The sequence below is a fragment of the Aegilops tauschii genome, chromosome 6 (genome assembly GCF_002575655.3).
Source record: "Aegilops tauschii subsp. strangulata cultivar AL8/78 chromosome 6, Aet v6.0, whole genome shotgun sequence".
NCBI lineage: Eukaryota > Viridiplantae > Streptophyta > Magnoliopsida > Poales > Poaceae > Aegilops > Aegilops tauschii.
In genome coordinates, this window is record NC_053040.3 from 18,370,195 (window position 1) to 18,388,338 (window position 18,144).

General features: G+C 49.7%; 1 protein-coding gene, 1 long non-coding RNA gene, 1 other non-coding gene and 1 pseudogene across 3 annotated transcripts; 3 read left to right on the forward strand and 1 right to left on the reverse strand.

Moving 5' to 3' along the window:
* Positions 1–3,646: 3,646 nt before the first annotated feature.
* Positions 3,647–5,475, forward strand: LOC120970744 (uncharacterized; annotated as a pseudogene).
* On the forward strand, positions 5,476–6,712 carry LOC109764115 (uncharacterized). Its single transcript, XR_006664925.2, has 2 exons — positions 5,476–5,707; positions 5,809–6,712. It is a non-coding gene; the product is annotated as an uncharacterized lncRNA (long non-coding RNA).
* Positions 6,713–11,417: 4,705 nt separating this feature from the next.
* On the forward strand, positions 11,418–11,489 carry TRNAT-CGU (transfer RNA threonine (anticodon CGU)). Its single transcript has one exon. It is a non-coding gene; the product is annotated as a tRNA-Thr (tRNA).
* A 5,777-nt stretch (positions 11,490–17,266) lies between these two features.
* On the reverse strand, positions 17,267–17,689 carry LOC141025713 (uncharacterized). The gene has a single exon (XM_073501626.1). It carries the CDS (start codon positions 17,687–17,689, stop codon positions 17,267–17,269), a length of 423 nt encoding a protein of 140 aa, XP_073357727.1.
* Between the last annotated feature and the right edge of the window lie 455 nt (positions 17,690–18,144).

Here is an 18,144-nt window from a genome sequence, read left to right on the forward strand (position 1 = left end):
TTCATGATTATTGTTTGGACATTTCACATATTTTGCTAGCAACATTAAAATCTTGGGCATTTACTTTCTGAGATGGTTTGTGCTGATGTACCACCATAGGACATTATCCAGTATATCTTTATTTATGATTTATTTGTCACAGATTCATTTGGCCACCTGCCTCCCTCCCTCCAGAGAGAGATTAGACATATCCATAGCTCCATAGATGCCATATATACTTCCTCTTCTCGTTCCACAAGCTAAGCATTGTGCTCAAATACAACTCCCCTCCTCGTCCAAACAACATGTTACATCTCCTCATGTTTTTGGCCTACTAATAACTCTATCCTGAGCATGGGAGACGTCGGAAGTTCCCTATGATCTATCTCATCCTCACTCATTTTGCCCACCATTCCACGACCCGATTCTCACAGCTCACATACCGTGGTTTACGACCAACTTGTACAGGCCCACTCGCCATCTACGTCTGAGCTGCCATGAATCGTCGACTCATTTGTGATCAATGTCTGGTCCTTGGCGCAGTCATGTACTTCTCTCACCACTACCATCGACATTCCAAATCTACTTGCCTACATGGACAATCGGCGGGAGGAGCTCCCTGCAGGCGGATATGGCTTCGATTTCTGAAGCTGCTGAGGTCGCTGCTACACGATACTGGGAGCGGGTACGTAGGAAACTACGGATCATGGGACAAAGCTGCTCTGTAAAAATGCAGAAAGAAATCTGCCTTTATGCCTTGTAACTATGTTTGTAATGTTCAGATAAATACCAACACCGAACGTCGAAGCCTCCGTACCATAGTGGTAGTCCCTTCCCTTCGTAAGGGAACATCCAACATAATTACCTTTTGTGTTCAACAATCAACATTGTCCCAACCTTTTCTTCCCTGTCACATCTCACTCAAAGATCACAAGACATGTATACGCATGCATGCAGCCTAAAGGGATTTTCCTGTTGCATGCCAGTCTGTTTGTTATACCATGATTAACCTTTCTGAGGACCACTTTGTTTCCCATCGTACATCTGAACTCCTCAACATCGATTTACTGACCTGAATTTTGTTTCTGACGAAGAGGTGAGTGATGAGCCTTTGCGATGCGAGTCGCAGTCAGTAATCGTGCAGATCAGGCAACAAACTGCCCAAGATAATCAAACAGGCTGTAGTCCTCTCCAAGGATGAAATAAAATCAGAAAGTATTTCTTGGGCCCAGATCAAAGCAAGAAAGAGAGAGGCACACACATGGACATGATTAAAACATCGGGCAAGGCTCTGAAACATCGGCCCCCATGGTGTATTCAATCCTTCATCATCATCAAGCATACATTTCGGGGCCAACGATTCTTGTTATTGGTGGCTATATACATATCCAGCTGAAACGGTAGTGGAAAAAAGAGGGATACATGGAAGGAAACCCATAATCTACAGCAGACACTCCTTGAGAGTGCAACGGCAACGTGTCATGCGTGTAGGCTACCTAGCAAGTTTCTTTTCCTTTTTTGGTTAGTGTTGACGATCACATCGTGGCATAAAACGTGATCGTCAATTGCTCCTCTTCCGGAACAGCTTCCCTGAGTTTCCCCTGGGTGAATCTCCTCGCCATTTCAAGGGCGGAGTTCGGCTGGTCGATTGGAACCATGTGGACAACATTGTGAACCTGCATTCGCACGGGCAGAAACAGGTCACTCGTTAGTAATCTACATAGGCCATGTACCTACCAGACTCGCTTCTTTTGAATTATTTTTGGAACAGTAGGTACTGAGATGAAGTGAAAAAAGGTGTGACCACAAACCTTGAGGAAACCGAGTGCCTCGTGGCTCTTCGGAACTCCAGCTTGGGCATTATCTACCAAAAACAAGATGCTAAACTCCAGCTTGGGGAGTTGTGATGGTAGAAAACTGGCAACGCCGGTTATGTAGCAATACAGTAGTGGTGCTATAGTATCCTGTCGAGGAAACATCCAGCCATGTGCGGCTAGCTACTTACAAATGGAAGGCACTGCATCACTTAATTAGTTATTATGAAGAAACAATTACGCAAAATGACTTCAACATTAAAATGTGCATTGAATTCCTAAGATGGTTTAAGTATGTGCTAGCATTCATTTACTATATTGTTCACGATTATTATTTGGACAATTAACATATTTTTCTATCAACATTAAAATCTTGGGCATTTAAGTCCTAAGATGGTTTTTGTTGTACCACCACTGGACATCATCCAATATATATCTTTATTTATGACAAATTCATTCTGCCACCTACCTCCCTCCCTAGAGAGAGATGATACATATCCTTAGCTCCTTAGATGCCATATATACTTCCTCTTCTCGTGCCACAAGCTACGCATTGTGCTCAAATACAACTTCCCCTCCTCATCAAAACAACATTTTACATCTCCTCCTTGTGTTTTTGGCCCATTAATTACTCTATCCTGAGCATGGGAGGCATCAAGAAGTTCCCTATGATCAATCTCGTCCTCAGTCATTTTGCCCACCATTTCACGGCCGGATTCTCACGGCTTACATGAGGTGGTATACGACGACACTGTACATGCCCACCCGCCATCTATATCTGAGCTGCCATGAATCGTCGGCTCTTCCGTGACCTATGTATGGTCCTTGGCGCACTGATGCACTTCTCTGACACCTACCATCGACATTCAAACCCCACTTGCCTACGTGGACGATCGGTAGGAGGAGCTCCCTGGAGACGGATATGGCTTCGATTTCTGAAGTTTCTGAGGTCGCTGCTGCTCGTTACTGAAATGTGGTACGGAACTACGGATCATGGGACAAAGCTGCTCCATAAAAATGCAGAAACAAATCTGCCTTTTAGCCTTGTAACGACATATCGAGTATGTAGATAAAGACTATCATCACTCGCCAACAAAGTTTTAGATAGCGCGCTATAGCGGCGCTACACGCATCCTGACTGTGGTGCGCTACGCGAAGCTCGATTTCACGTACGAAGAGTTAGCGTGCTAATAGCGCGCTAGATGTCACTTAGCGCTAAAATTGGGCCTCTAGCGTTAGCGTCCCGCGTCTCTGACCTAAAATTTTCGGTCCAAAATGAAATCGCTGCGCGGGCCAAAGCCCAAGCCTACCAATAGTCGAATACCCCCAACCCTCCTCTCGAGCCAAACCCTATCCCCACTCCCGTCCTCATCTCAAACAGGAACCATGGGGGCGGCCGACCAACGACCAACCATGGCGACGACCTTGAGCTGCCACTCCGGCGACTGACCTTCCTCGCCACTCCCTCCCAGCGATGGGGTATTCCACCAGGTGACGCAGCTCCCGGACGTTTCCTCTCGGCTGCTTCCTCCTGGCCACTTCCTCTGCTGACGGCGACGACCGCATCCACAAGGCGACGGAGCACCCCGCGGCGACGGTGTCCACCAGGCGACCATGAGCCAGCAAATCCCGTCAGCAGGTAAGCTCATCTATCCTCTGTTATCTCTTCTTGTGGATGCTTGTACTGCTACAGGAAAATGGTGAATAGCTGAATGCTCAAGATTCGCAATAAAAATGAATCTGCTGAAGTTTTCAGTTATATACAGAATACAGATACATTGAAAGTTTATTTGCTACTGATGTACATTTTTCTATCACGTACTTTGGATTGCCTTAATCTGCCTAAACAATAACTAATTTTATTTTGTTCGCTTCTTTTTGCATAGATGTTGGTGGCTCAAGCACTGCCTCAGTAGCAGCACCTTCACTCCCTCAAGTTGTTGATTCGGATGACCCTGCGTGGAAGTATTGCACTCTTCCAGATGTGAACAAGAAGCATTGGCAGCGATGCAACTATTGTGGCAAGATATGCACAGCTGGCATTACAAGGATAAAGTTTCACCTTTCACAAATAACGAATTGTGGTGTCTTACCATGCAAGAAGGTTCCTAGTGATGTCAGGCTGGAGATGATAGCTTTGCTTCTGAAGAGTGCTGAGCTGAAGGAAAAAAAGGTCGAGGGATTGGAGGCGCTCAGATCTAGTGTTGACTTAGATCACTCCGATGGAGAACAAGAAACTGATGAAGAAGATGGCAATAAGGTTGTGATTTTGAGGTCAAAACCAGGCACAAGCAGCTCAATGGGTGGCCCTATGGACAAATTCTGCAAGCCTGGTATAGAAGAAACTGTCAAGAGGAAGCAAAAAAGAAATTGTGAATCCGAAAAGGTTCAGTCGAAGGTGTCAACTCAGCAAAGACAACAAAGGAGGGATAGAGCTTGTGGATATATATGTCAATTTTTCTATGAAGCTAGCATCCCACATAACACTGTCACACTTCCTAGCTTTGCATGTATGCTTCAGGCCATTGGAGATGTTGGCACAAACTTCGATGGGCCTACTGCATATGAGATGAGTGGACCATTCTTGCAGAAAAGGAAGAAGAAGGTGTTAGATTCATTCAAACCACATAAGCAAGCATGGGAGCACACAGGTTGTACCGTAATGACAGATGCATGGACAGATAAAAAGGGCAGGGGAGTAATGAACCTAGTTGTGCATAGTTCTCAGGGAGTCATATTCTTGAATTCAGTTGATTGTTCATCTGTCCAAAAAAATGGCAAATACATCTTTGACCTCGTTGATAATTGCATTGAAGATATAGGGGCAGACAAAGTCGTTCAAGTGGTGACCGACAATGCTAGTGTCAATGTAGCAGCAGCAAGTCTAATGAAAGCAAAGCGGCCTTCCATTTTTTAGAATGGATGTGCAGCCCATTGTATTGATCTCATGTTGGAGGACATAGGGAAGCTTGGATCGGTTGACAGAATAATTGCCCAAGCAAGACAAGTAATGGTGTTCTTGTATGCTCACACAAGGGTGTTAGCTCTGATGAGGAAAACACTTGGGAAAGACTTGGTACGGTCAGGTGTTACTAGGTTTGCCACGGCTTATCTCAATCTTAAAAGCTTGCAAGATAACAAGAAGGAAATGCTTAAACTATTCAGATCAGATGAGCTACATGAAATGGGTTACTTAGAGAAGGACAAGGGGAAGATGGCTCACAAAACGGTGCAATCGGAAGCCTTCTGGAAAGGTGTTGGCGTTGCTGTCAACTACTTTGAGCCAATGGCTAATGTGCTAAGAAGAATGGATAGTGATGTGCCCGCAATGGGATTCTTATATGGTTGTATGTTGGATGCAAAAAAGGAAATTGCTGCGAGTTTTGATAATGATGAGAGTCGCTTCAAATGTGTTATTGATATCATTGACAAGAGATGGGACAGCAAACTCAAGTCGCCACTACATTTGGCTGGGTACTTTCTGAACCCCTACTATTATTATCCAAACAAGGTTGTGATAGAGAGGGATGGATCATTTAGAGCAGCCGTGGTCCATTGCATCACAAGGATGATTGAAGATCAAAAAACTCAAGATGAGCTTATTGATGAACTCGACAAATATGAGGCGGAGGAAGATTCATTTGGAATGGACATTGCTGTACGACAGAGAAAAAGGAAAAACTTTTCTCCAGGTGAGTGTTTGCTGAAATCTTGTGATGTTATTTCATATCACTTCCTCTGTTTCCCCTCTTTGTACTTGCCTAACTAATATAATGTTTCAATGTCTTAATGCAGCAAAATGGTGGCTGAATTATGGCACATGTGCACCCCTGTTGAAGGACTTGGCAATGAAGTTTTTGAGTTTGACATGTAGCTCCTCAGCTTGTGAGAGAAATTGGTCAGCATTTGAACAAGTAAGAAAGACAATTACAAGTTCACAAGTACAAAATATAGTTCCTTGCACTTCTCAAATTGAGGCCATGTGTTCCATACTTGATTTTGTTCACTTACACAGGTTCATACAAAGAAACGCAGCAGGCTACTCCATGATAGGATGAGTGATCTTGTATTTATCAAGTTCAACTCTAGGATGAAGCATAAGAGAGAGAACAAGAGTAGAGACCCAATAGAGAAGACAATCGTTGATGTTCTTGAGGACGAGGATAACGAGTTCATCACCGGCATTGTTGGAAATGATAATGTTGTTGAACATGTTGGTGATGAAGATCAAACTCAACAAGAGAGAGCTTCAACATCACAAGAACAAGGGAAAAAGAAGAAGAGGCCTACTGCGCCCCCTAGAAAGAAGAGGAAGAAGAGCTTGCAATCTCTCCTTAATAGTGTCGATGAGGAAGCTATACTTTCTGCCTCTTCCAATTCTTCTTCGTCGGAATCAGAAGATGAGTCTCCCTCGGCCCTTGCTGACTCGGATTAATTGCATGGTTGGGTGTACCACTTTTGTTGTTTCAAAGTGTGCTGGCGGTATGTCGTTATGTTGCTATGTCAAGTTAGTTGGCTGAACTTATAAACCGGACCATCTCATGTTGTTGATGTACCACTTTTGTTATTCAAAGTGTGCTGGTGGTATGTTGCTAGTTGCTATGCCAAACTTTGCTCTGTTATGTAATGAATTGAACCATCTCCTGATATATGTCCTTATTATGTATTGTACTATATGGAGCTGTTCTTTGCATTATGACTATGAGTTTAGGACTTGCTGCTATAGTTTATGAACTGCACTATGTTATGTGGCTGTTTGCATGAGTATGGTAGGAACTACATAATACAGTATCATTTTTCTATTAACTTGGCTGTATGCTAGTTGATATATGTCCATTTTCAAGTATATATATGTCAAGTTGATGACTGATTCTATGTTTATTTTTTCATTTTTTATTGATTTATACTGAAACGCTAAATGGGGCTTAGGCAGCTATAGCGTTTCATAGCTTTTGGTCAGGCCGACGCTAAGAGGCTTAGCGCGCTATCTAAAACTTTGCTCGCCAAAGCCTCCGTAGCATAGTGGTAGTGCGTTCCCTTTGTAAGGGTCGTGTGTTTTCTTCTTCATCCGCATCCAAGCTGACTTCCATTTGTTCATGTCACCACGCTTCATCATCCAAATCAATTTCTGGTCTCGCTTGGCCAACCTTTTCTCCCATGTTGCATCTCAAGACCACCTTGGTTGGAGCATGGATACGAATGCAGCCCATGGATTCTGCTGTTGCTTGCCACAGGCTGTCGGTTATCTTGTTGACAAATCAGAGGACAACTTTGTCTCCCATCATACGTGTAAATAACAGGAAGCTACAGACGGTAACCCCTTGAGACCGCAACGGCGAGGCGATGCGTGCGGCTACCTAAAGAGTCGGTGTCCATCATAGCGGTGTAGAACGTCTGTCGATGGCTCTTCTTCAGGAACGGCTTCCCTGAGTTTCCCTTCCTCGAAATAGGCTTTCGCCCCGCTTTATAAATAAAGCCACGGTCCGTACAATCTCAGTTCCACATCACTCGACATACAACGGCTGAGGCCACAGCACAATCAAGCCCAAGAAAGCATAAAAGAAATATGAAAAAAAAAACACCTAGTGGCGGCCGCAAAGCGGCACTAAGAGGAAGATAGTCGACGCGCCGAAGCCAAAAGCTCGTCCATCATCAAGCCAAGCCGGTCGCGATCACGCTGCCTCGAGAGCGGGTGCCAGTGCTGCAGGAAAGCAAGGAATTTGAAGGAGTCGGATGCCTTCCTCCGAAAAACCTTCTCTATCACCATCTTATTCCTAGTCGTCCAAAGAGTCCACGACATCGCCGCAAAAATAAGACAAAATAGGCGGCGATGACGTGTGGGCTGAAAAGCTCTAAGTTGGAGAAATTCAGTGAGATTTAGGGCCTGCCATTCAGGCCCCAACGCCTCGCGGACAAACGTCCAAAGAACCCTCGCCGCGGTACACGAGAAGAGGATATGGGTCCCGGTCTCTGGTACCGCACAGAGAGGGCATAGACCGTGCCGCTTAAGTACCTCTGTCCCCGAGGGGAGGCGATCCCGTAGTAACTGCCACACAAAGATCTTAATCTTCAAAGGGACGGGGGCTTTTGGCTGGTTCCCTTGTGTGATCTCCTCAGCATTTCAAGGGCGGCTTTTGGCTGGTTCATCGGAACCATGTGGCCAGCATTGTGAACCTGCATTTGCACGGACAGCAACAGGTTACTTGTCAGAAATCTAGACAGGCCATACCTAAACTTGCTTCTTTGAATTGTTTTGGAACTAGGTTAGGTATCGAGATATGAAGTGGGAGAAAAAGGTGCTTGATCACACACCTTGAGGAAATGGAGTGCCACATGGCTCTTCAGAACTACAACGTAATGGCATTATCAACCAAAACTGATGCCTCTGGAGATTTCGGTAAGTGTTTCTGGCCGGACCATTCCATGGAGTGGACCCACATTGAGTTTCCTGCTCAAATATAAACAGTGTTATAACACGCGATGAGTTGATATATTAACTGCAATAGATCGAATAATCTGACAATGGATGTATACAAGACAATGAAGAACATGAGGCTAATCATAAACTGTATTTTAAGTGTCACGCATGGACTTTGAGTTACTTCGAGACTTTTTAATAAGCACTTAATAAGATGGTTGCATGCATTATCATGATGCAGAGGCGGGGGGTACGCCTCCATTTCCAAAAAAAAAGGGCGTCACGCATGCTTCATAAATTGGGATACATTCCGATCATCAGATGTCATACAAGACAATGAAGAACATGATGCTAGCTAAGCATAAATTGTATTTTAAGTGTCACATGCTTCATAAACTGGGATACAGTCTTTGTGTCTTATTCACCTTTGAAGCATCGGGCTTCCTCTCTCAACCTGACTCACCCCTTCAGCCCGGTGGCTGACACACTTTGGGAACAAACCAAGCCCCCGCGTCGCCTCCTCTGGCGACTCGGAGGAAACCCTAGTTGCGCCGCCGCCGGCCACTTCCCACCCCTCCCCCTGCTTCGCCGCCGCCGGAGGGAACGCAGGCGAAGCCGTGCGTGACCCAGGGAAGGCGGCGGCGGGGCTCTCTTCGTCGGCTATGTTCCCGCGCCGGTGTCGCAGTCGCTAGGTGGTTCTAGATCCGCGCCGCTCCGGGGTGGCGGCCTCTCGTCCTGGCGGGAGGGCCGCGCGACAGAGGGCGTCGGTGGCGGTGCTGCTCGGCGGCTGTTGCCCTGTGGCGGGCTGCGGGGTCAGATCTGGATCCCTCAAGGTGCGGCGCCCTGCGCGAGTTCGTGGCAGCGCTGGGGGCTCTCCACGGCCATGGGGGCGCGGTGCATGCCGCCCGTGCTCCGGTGGTGCTGCCCAGGGCGCGTGCCGGCGTCGCCCTGTGGCTCGCGCTGGGGATCCGGGCAAGGCGTGCTTGGCGGCGGGGATGGATCTGGCTGGTGGTGGTCGGGGTGAGATGGTCAGGATACAGCATGACTGGATCTCCACTCTGGTCGACGCTGGTGCTCGCGGTGAGCGGTGGCGTCACCAGAGGTACCTTTTTGCTTGCTCCGGCGGGGACACTCGTCGACGAGTTGCAGGAGGTGGTAAGGTCTCGTGCTCTTTGCTTTGCCAGACTGGGCGGCCGGCGTAAGCGGTGAGGTTCGAGGTGCGATGCTTCAGGCGAAAGCCTGGTGTCGGCCTTGTGTCGACAGCGGTGACGGTGACGCCTTTGGGCGCCATTTTTTCCTTCTTGGAGGAGTCATTGTGAAGCTCCCGCGGCTCATCCTTACAATGTGCTTCGGGCGAAAGCCTAAGATCCACGGTTGGATCGGACTACGACGATGTCATTGATGTCGTTACCCCCTTGGGGGCGCAGTCTTGGAGCCATTGATCCGTTGTTGGTCGTTTCTAGTCTTGGCTCGAGCACGATTGGTCAGGCTGGGGATGTGGGGTGTCCGGTGGTGGTGGTGGAAGCGATCTATGGGTATGGCTACTGCCTTGGTCATCCTGGTGCTATCTGCTGACCTCTCTTTTGGGGGCTCGTGGCCGGTGAAGTCTCGGAGCTCAGTGCCCTTCGGCGACGCATGAGGTTTGGTTGCCTCGCATAGTGTTCTGGTTCTCTCTATTTGTGATGGTGGCCGTGGTGTGGCTCAGAGGAGGTGAAGGGCTGTCTCGGCGAAACATTGCCCTTCGGTGCGGTCGGCGGCTCTCTCTATCGCGTCGTGCCTCGGCAGTGGGATGCCCTTCGACGGTGGTTGCGACTCTCCTAGCTCTTCAAGGTGCAGAGTGATCGCAGTGCAGCAGGCAACTTCTTCTCTACGTCTACTCGGTGTTGATTCTCCCTTTGACTGATCCAACAATGCTAGTTTCCCATTTCTTCTCGGCCTGCTTAATGGTGTTGGGTGCTAAGTTCTTGGTGTTGGCTAATTGTCATAGCTTGTTTCTGGTTCTTCTCTGTTGTTCCTTATTCCTTCTTGTGTGTGTTTGGGTGCTACTTCCTGTAGCCGTTGTGTTGTATCTCAGTCCCTCTTATGATAATGAAAATGGTTCAGGCAGGCGTAAGCCCGCCGTAGCACCGTCAAAAAAAAAACCTTTGAAGCATCTATATGGAAGTTGCAATTTGCAGTGAAATCTCAACGTCTTGATATTCTCAACCTTTTCCCAAGGCAACATCTTATTAGCATGTTTTTTCAATCTCAGAACAAGATGCTAAACTATTATGCTAGTTATTATGGCCTGGGAGTTGTGATCGTAGAAACATCCAGCTATGTTCGGCTACTTACAAATGGAAGGCATTGCAATGACTCTAAAAACATATTGACCTCCACTTCAACATATCTTCATAAGCATGTGCAACCAATAGCATTCATTTATATTATTCACGATTATTATTTGGACATTTAACATATTTTGCTATCAACATTAATATCTTGGCCATTTAATTCCTAAGATGGTTTGTGTTGATGTACCACCATTGGACATTATCCAATAAATCTTAATTTATGATTTATTTATGACAGATTCATTTGGCCACCTGCCTCCCTCCCTAGAGAGAGAGATATGGTACATATCCTTAACTCCTTAGATGCCATATATACTTCCTCTTCTCATGCCGCGAGCTAAGCATTGTGCTCACAATTACAACTCCCCTCCTCGTCCAAACAACATGTTACACCTCCTCCTTGTGTTTTTTGGCCCATTAATTACTCTATGCTGAGCATGGGAGGCATCAAGAAGTTCCCTATGATCAGTCTCGTCCTCGCTCATTTGGCCCACCATTCCACGACCGGATTCTCACGGCTCACACACCGTGGTATACAACCATGTTGTACAAGCCCAACCGCCATCTGTATCTGAGCTGCCATGAATCGTCGACTTGGCTGTGACCGATGTCTGGTCCTTGGCGCACTCATCTACTTGGCTGACCCATACCATCGCCATTCTGAGTCTGCTTGCGTACATGGGTGATCGGCAGGAGGAGCTCCCTGGAGGCGGATATGGCTTCGATGTCTGAAGCCGCTGAGGTCGCTGCTGCTCGTTACTGGGATGTGATAGGGTACCAAACTATGAATCATGGGACAAAGCTGCTCTGTAAAAATGCAGCCTTGTAACTGCGTTTGTAATGTTCCGATAAATACCAACGCAGTACGTCAAAGCCTCCGTAGCATAGTGGTAGTGCGTTCCCTTCGTAAGGGAAAGGTCGTGAGTTCGATCCTCACCGGGGGCTTCACTTTCTATTGTTTTTTTGTCCTTTTGCTTCTCCTCATTCTGTTTTCTTATTCGTCCCCATCCAAGCAAGCATCCTACAGACTTCCATTTCTTCATGTCACAACGCTTCATCATCCAAGCAAGCATCCTGTCAGTTTTCTTGTTGGCAAAATCTGAGGACAACTTTGTCTCCCATCATAGGTGTAAACATTGATCAGCATTTCGTTTGAAAGAAGGGGATGATGAGCCTTTGTGTGCGAGTCCCAGGGAATAGTCCTTCCCAAGATGAAATAAACCAGAAAGTATTTCTTTTTTGCCAGATCAGAGCGAGAAAGAGAGAGACGCACATACATGGACATGGACATGATTAAAACATCAGGCACGGCTCCTTGAGTTTCCTGCTCAAATATATGGACATGGACATGATTAAGACATCAGCCAAGGCTCCGAAGCATCATGTCCACCTTGAGTTTCCTGCTCAAATATAAGCAATGTTATTACACGCGATGAGTTGATATATTAACTGCAATAGATCAAATAATCTGACGATGGACGTATACAAGACAATGAAGAACATGAGGCTAAGCATAAACTGTATTTTAAGTGTCACGCGTGCTTCATTAATTGGGATACATTCAGATGTCATACTCCCTCCGTCCGGAAATACTTGTCGGAGAAATGGATGAATCTAGACGTATTTTAGTTATAGATGCATCCAATTTTATCCATCTATCCGACAAGTATTTCGGGACGGAGGGAGTACAAGACAATGAAGAACATGATGCTAGCTAAGCATAAATTGTATTTTAAGTGTCACACATGCTTCATAAACTGGGATACAGTCTTTGTGTCTTGTTCGCCTTTGGAGCATCTATACGGAAGTTGCAATTTGCAGTGAAATCTCAACGTCTTGATATAATGATATTCTCAACCTTTTCCCAAAAGGCAACTGTCTTATTAGCATGTTTTTTCATCAGTCTCAAAACAAGAAAGCAAGATGCTAAACTGTTATGCTAGTTATTATGGCCTGGGAGTTGTGATGGTAGAAACATCCAGCTATGTGCGGCTACTTACAAATGGAAGGCACTCTAAAAACATATTGACTTCCACTTCAATATATCTTTATAAGTATGTGCTAGCATTCATTTTTATTATTCACGGTTATTATTTGGACATGTAACATACTTAGCTATCAATATTAAAATCTTGGGCATTTAATTCCAAAGATGGTTTGTGCTGATGTCCCACCATGGGACATTATTCAATATATCTTTATTTATGATTTATTTACGATAGATTCATTTGGCCACCTGCCTCCCTTCCTTGAGAGAGAGAGAGAGAGAGAGAGAGATGATACATATCCTTGGACAGATTCATTTAGCTCGCTAGATGCATATATACTTCCTCTTCTCGTGCCGCGAGCCAAGTATTGTGCTCGCATACAACTCCCCTCCTCGTCCAAACAACATGTTACATCTCTCCCCGCAAAAATAAAAATAAAAAAAGTGTTACATCTCCTCCTTGTGTTTTGGCCTATTAATTACTCTATCCTGAGCATGGGAGGCGTCAAGAAGTTCCCTATGATCTATCTCGTCCTCACTAATTTTGCCTACCATTCCATGATCGGATGCTCATAGCTAACTGTTGGAAACGAATATTTTGGCAATGCTACTCGATGTATTGATTGGTGCATAGCGCACGTATATATGGAGTACAAGGTGGGCCACAACCTCAACTATATAATGACTAGGAGGTGGGCCGGACTATACAATATACATGCACAAACCATATATTCAACACCCCCCGCAGTCGAAGCGTCGCCGGAGACGCAAAGACTGGACCTAAACTCCTCGAAAACAGAAGTAGGCAGTCCTTTTGTCATAACATCGGCAAACTGTTGCGCCTTCGGGACGTGGAGGACCCGGATGTGCCCAAGGGCCACCTGCTCACGAACAAAGTGTATGTCGAGCTCAATGTGCTTCGTTCGTCGATGGTGGACCGGGTTGGCGAAGAGGTACACGGCGGAGACGTTGTCGAAGTAGACGAGCGTGGCCTTGTGAACATCACAAAGCAACTCCTGGAGCAACTGACGAAGCCAAGAGCATTCGGCAACGGCGTTAGCCATTGCCCGATACTCTGCCTCGGCACTCGAGCGGGAGACTGTGGGCTGTTGCTTGGAAGACCAAGAGATCAGAGACGGCCCAAGATAGACACAGTACCTCGAAGTGGAGCGCCGTGTGTCCGGGCAGCCAGCCCAGTCCGCATCAGAGTAGGCGACCAGGTCGGTGGAGGCGGAGGCCGTCAGTGTAAGTCCCATGGACGGGGTGCCGCGTATGTTATGAAGGATACGCTTCACCAAGGTCCAGTGAGAGTCACGCGGAGCATGCATGTGAAGATAGACCTGCTGAACGGCATACTGCAAGTCGGGGCGCGTCAGAGTAAGGTACTGCAAAGCACCCACAATGGAGCGATAGAAGGCTGCGTCGGATGCGGGAGAGCCCTCCAGAGCTAAAACCTTGGCCTTGGTGTCAACAGGCGTGGGAGCGGGCTTGCAGTTAAGCATGCCAGCACGATCGAGAAGCTCATGGGCGTAACGCTGCTGGTGCAGAAAGAACCCATCTGGCCGTCGAACCACCTCAATGCCGAGGAAGTAGTGGAGGGGCCCCAAGTCCTTCAGGGCAAACTCATCGCGAAGACGAGCAGTAAGCCGCTGGAGGAGCGCGACAGAGGATGCCGTCAGGATGATGTCGTCGACGTAGAGCAACAAGTAGGCCGTGTCAAACCCGTGATGGTACACGAAGAGGGACACGTCGGAGCGAGTCGATGTAAATCCGAGAGTCTGCAGGAAGGCAGCGATGCGCTGGTACCAGGCCCGAGGCGACTGCTTCAACCCGTAAAGAGAACGGGAGAGCAAACACACATGGTCCGGATGTGTGGCGTCGACGAAGCCGGTGGGCTGCTCACAGAACACCTGCTCGGCGAGGTGGCCGTGCAAGAAGGCGTTGGAGACGTCCAACTGATGCACAGGCCAAGCTCGAGAGACGGCCAGCTGAAGCACGGTGCGGATCGTGCCCGGTTTAACAACCGGGGCAAAAGTGTCGGTGAAGTCCATGCCCGCACGTTGCCGAAAGCCTCGAACCACCTAGCGAGCTTTGTAGCGCTCGAGAGTGCCATCCGGACAAGTCTTGTCCCGAAAGACCCACTTGCCCGTGATGATGTTGGCACGAGGCGGCCGAGGGACAAGCTGCCAGGTACGGTTCCATTGGAGCGCGTCGAACTCTTCCTGCATCGCAGCGAGCCAATGAGGATCCCGAAGGGCGGCTCGAGCTGACGATGGGAGAGGGGACGACTCGGAGAAAGCAGCGAGAAGATACTCATCGCTGGTGTACCGCGTACTCGGGCGTAAGGTGCCAGCCCGAGAGCGAGTCAACGGGCGGGGCAGCGAGTCCGGGGGGGCGACGGGCGAAGACGAAGAAGAGCCCGCCACCGCCGATGCCACGGGCAAGGCCACGGGTGAGGCCGCCGTGGGTGTGGTCGCGGGCGAGGCCACAGGCGAGGGCGCGGGGGCACCGAGGAGGCCCGCGCGGCAGCCGAGGAGGCCGATGGCGGCGTAGGGGACATCGCGGGCGCCGGGAGGGGTGCAGCCCCTAAGGCAGCCAGCCGGGGAGGAACTTGACCCGTGGCGCGGGGGGCACCCTCAAAGCCGGGAGGCGGCCCGAGAGAAGCTCGCGAGCGGCCGTCACCGGGCAAGTCCGCAACATCCGAAGGTACCTGCTGAAACGGAAAAACCATCTCATCAAAAAGTAAACGTGTCGGGAAGTGATCACCCGATGTGAGATAGGATCATAGCAGCGGTAGCCTTTGGTGTTGGGGGGATAGCCAAGAAAAATACATGCCACGGACCGTGGTGCGAGCTTATGAGGTGTAGTGGAAGCGATGCTAGGGTAGCACAGGCAATCGAAGATGCGGAGCTCGGTGTAGGAAGGTGGCGTGCCAAACAAAAGATGATGAGGAGCAAAATTCCCGCGAGTGCGACAGGGACGGATGTTGAGGAGTAGTGATGCGGTGGCGAGCGCGTCGGGCCAGAAACGTGGTGGCACGTTGGCGTGAAAGAGGAGGGTGCGAACGCAGTCATTAAGAGTGCGAAGCACGCGCTCAGCGCGGCCATTTTGTTGCGAAGTGTACGGGCAAGTGAGACAAAAAATCGTGCCGTGTGTGGCGAGAAGGTTGCGGATCGCAAGATTATCGAACTCCTTCCCGTTGTCTGTTTGCAACGCATGAATGGGGCGACCAAACTGCGTGGAGACATAGGAGTAGAATGCGATGAGAGTGGCAACAGAATCCGACTTTCGCCGCAACGGGAAGGTCCACACATAGTGCGAAAAACCATCAAGTATAACAAGATAATAAAGATAGCCCGTGTTACTTGCAACAGGAGAGGTCCAAACATCACTATGAATTAACTCAAATGGGTATGATGCAACATGCGAGGAAGTGCTAAAGGGTAGACGAACATGTTTGCCGAGACGACAAGCATGACAAGTGTGATTGTCGATCTTATTACACGCGAATGAAAAACTGCGAAGAATATGACGAAGGGTGGCGGTGTTGGGATGACCGAGACGAGCATGCCAAAGGTCCACTCCGGCGGAAAGCGCCATGGGTGCAGCGACGGAGGATGTGGATGAGTGGACCGGGTAGAGCTCGTCGGGGCTGTCACATCGGTGGAGCACCATCCGTACGGGCATCCTTAACAGAAAAGCCAAACATGTCAAATTCAACGGTGACAGGATTTTCACGTGTAAGAGAACGAACGGAAACTAGATTTTTAATGATGTTAGGTGAAACGAGTACGTTAGAAAGATATAATGGCATGAAGTTAGAAGGAAAAGCAGCATGGCCGACATGAGTGATAGGCATAGAGGAACCGTCGCCCACAGTAATGCGAGCAGCGGTGTGAACAGGGTGAGCAGTAAGAAGGTTACCGGGGTTGGCGGCCATGTGAGCCGTGGCTCCGGTGTCCATATACCAGTCGCCACCACTAGTGTACTGCTATGACGTGGGGGCGGTGTGGAGGGCCGCTAGCAGCGCGGGGTCCCAAGGCGCGACGGCAGCGGCTGTGGCGGCGGCGCCACGAACCCACCGGCCGAAGGCAGCCCATAGGCCGCCGAGGGGCCGTGGAGTGGCGCCGGCGGATACGACGGAGGGGCCGCGTACAGAGCCTGATGAGGGGCCGGGCGGGCGCCAAAAAACCCGGGGACGGGGGTTCTGGCCGGCCTGCCAGGGCGCCGGCGGGAGCCGTTGCTGCGGCTGGCGCGGCGTCCCGCCGTGGGCAGACAACGGCTGCTGCTGCGGCTTGCGGCCACCTCGGCCGCGATGCCCGCCCCGGCGCTGGTGCTGCTCGGCGGGGGGCGGCGGAGGGGCCTGCGGCGGCGCCGGGTAGGGGAACCCGGGCGGCGGTGGCACCTGGAAGGGGCTCGGGGCGGGCCGCGGCGGGGGAGCCGGGGCGGTGGGCGGCGCACCGCCGCGGGTGCCGGCGATGAGAGCCGTATGAGTGGCCCGGGTGCGCGACATCCGCATCCTCCTCTCCTCCAGCTTCAGGTACGCGACGATCTTGGGGAAGGTTGGGTTGGTGATGAGAGGGATGTTGGAGGCGGCGTTCCCGAAGTCTTCGTTCAGGCCGGCGATGAGGGTGCTGAGGAGAAACTCGTCGGAGACCTTCTCGCCGAGGTCACGGAGCTCGTCAACAAGCTTCTTGAGGCGCATGCAATAATCGTCAACAGACGAGTCAAGCTGCTAGCACCCAAAAAACTCGCCGTGCAAGAAAACCTTGCGTTGGAGCGCGTTGTCGGTGAAGAGGCCGTTGAGCTTAGTCCAAACGGCGTGAGCGTCATCATCGGCGGAGACCACCGTGTGGAAGAGGTCCTTCGAGATGGTGGTGTAGAACCAGCGGATGAGAGTGGCGTTAATGGACGTCCATTCCTCATCGTCCTCCATGAAGCGGGAGTCCACGGAGCCATCGATGTGATCCCGGAGATTGTGCTCACGGAACACAAGGGAGAAGTACGTCTTCCAGGCATAGTAGGTGGAGGTGAGGTGATCGAGGACGACGGGAACCCGAGCGTGAATATTGAGATCGCGGATGACGACGGGATCGGGGCCTTCGAAGGGGTTGGTGCGGCGGCTGCGGGTGGTACCGGTGGAACCGGGGGAGGCCATAGCCGAGAGGGGGGTGCGGGGGCGCGTGGTGAAGCGGCGCGGCTAGGGGGATGGCGGCGCGGCGGGTGGCGGCGCTGCGGGGTGCGGGCGGAAGCGCGAGGCGGCGGCGGCACACGGGGGGCGGCGGGTGGCGGCGGCGGCGGCGGCAAGGGTTAGGGTTAGGATCGTAGGTATGATACCATGTTGGAAACGAATATTTTGGCAATGCTACTCGATGTATTGATCGGTGCATAGCGCACGTATATATGGAGTACAAGGTGGGCCACAACCTCAATTATACAATGACTAGGAGGTGGGCCGGACTATACAATATACATGCACAAACCATATATTCAACACTAATATACACGCCCACACGCCATCTATATCCGAGCTATCTTGAATCGTCAAATCTTCTGTGATAGATGTCTGGTCCTTGGCGCAATCATCTACTTCCCTGAACCCTATTGTCGAGT

Excerpts from the sequence above, each read along its gene's own strand:
- LOC141025713 (XM_073501626.1), bottom strand. The coding sequence starts at position 17,689 with ATGGCCTCCCCCGGTTCCACCGGTACCACCCGCAGCCGCCGCACCAAC.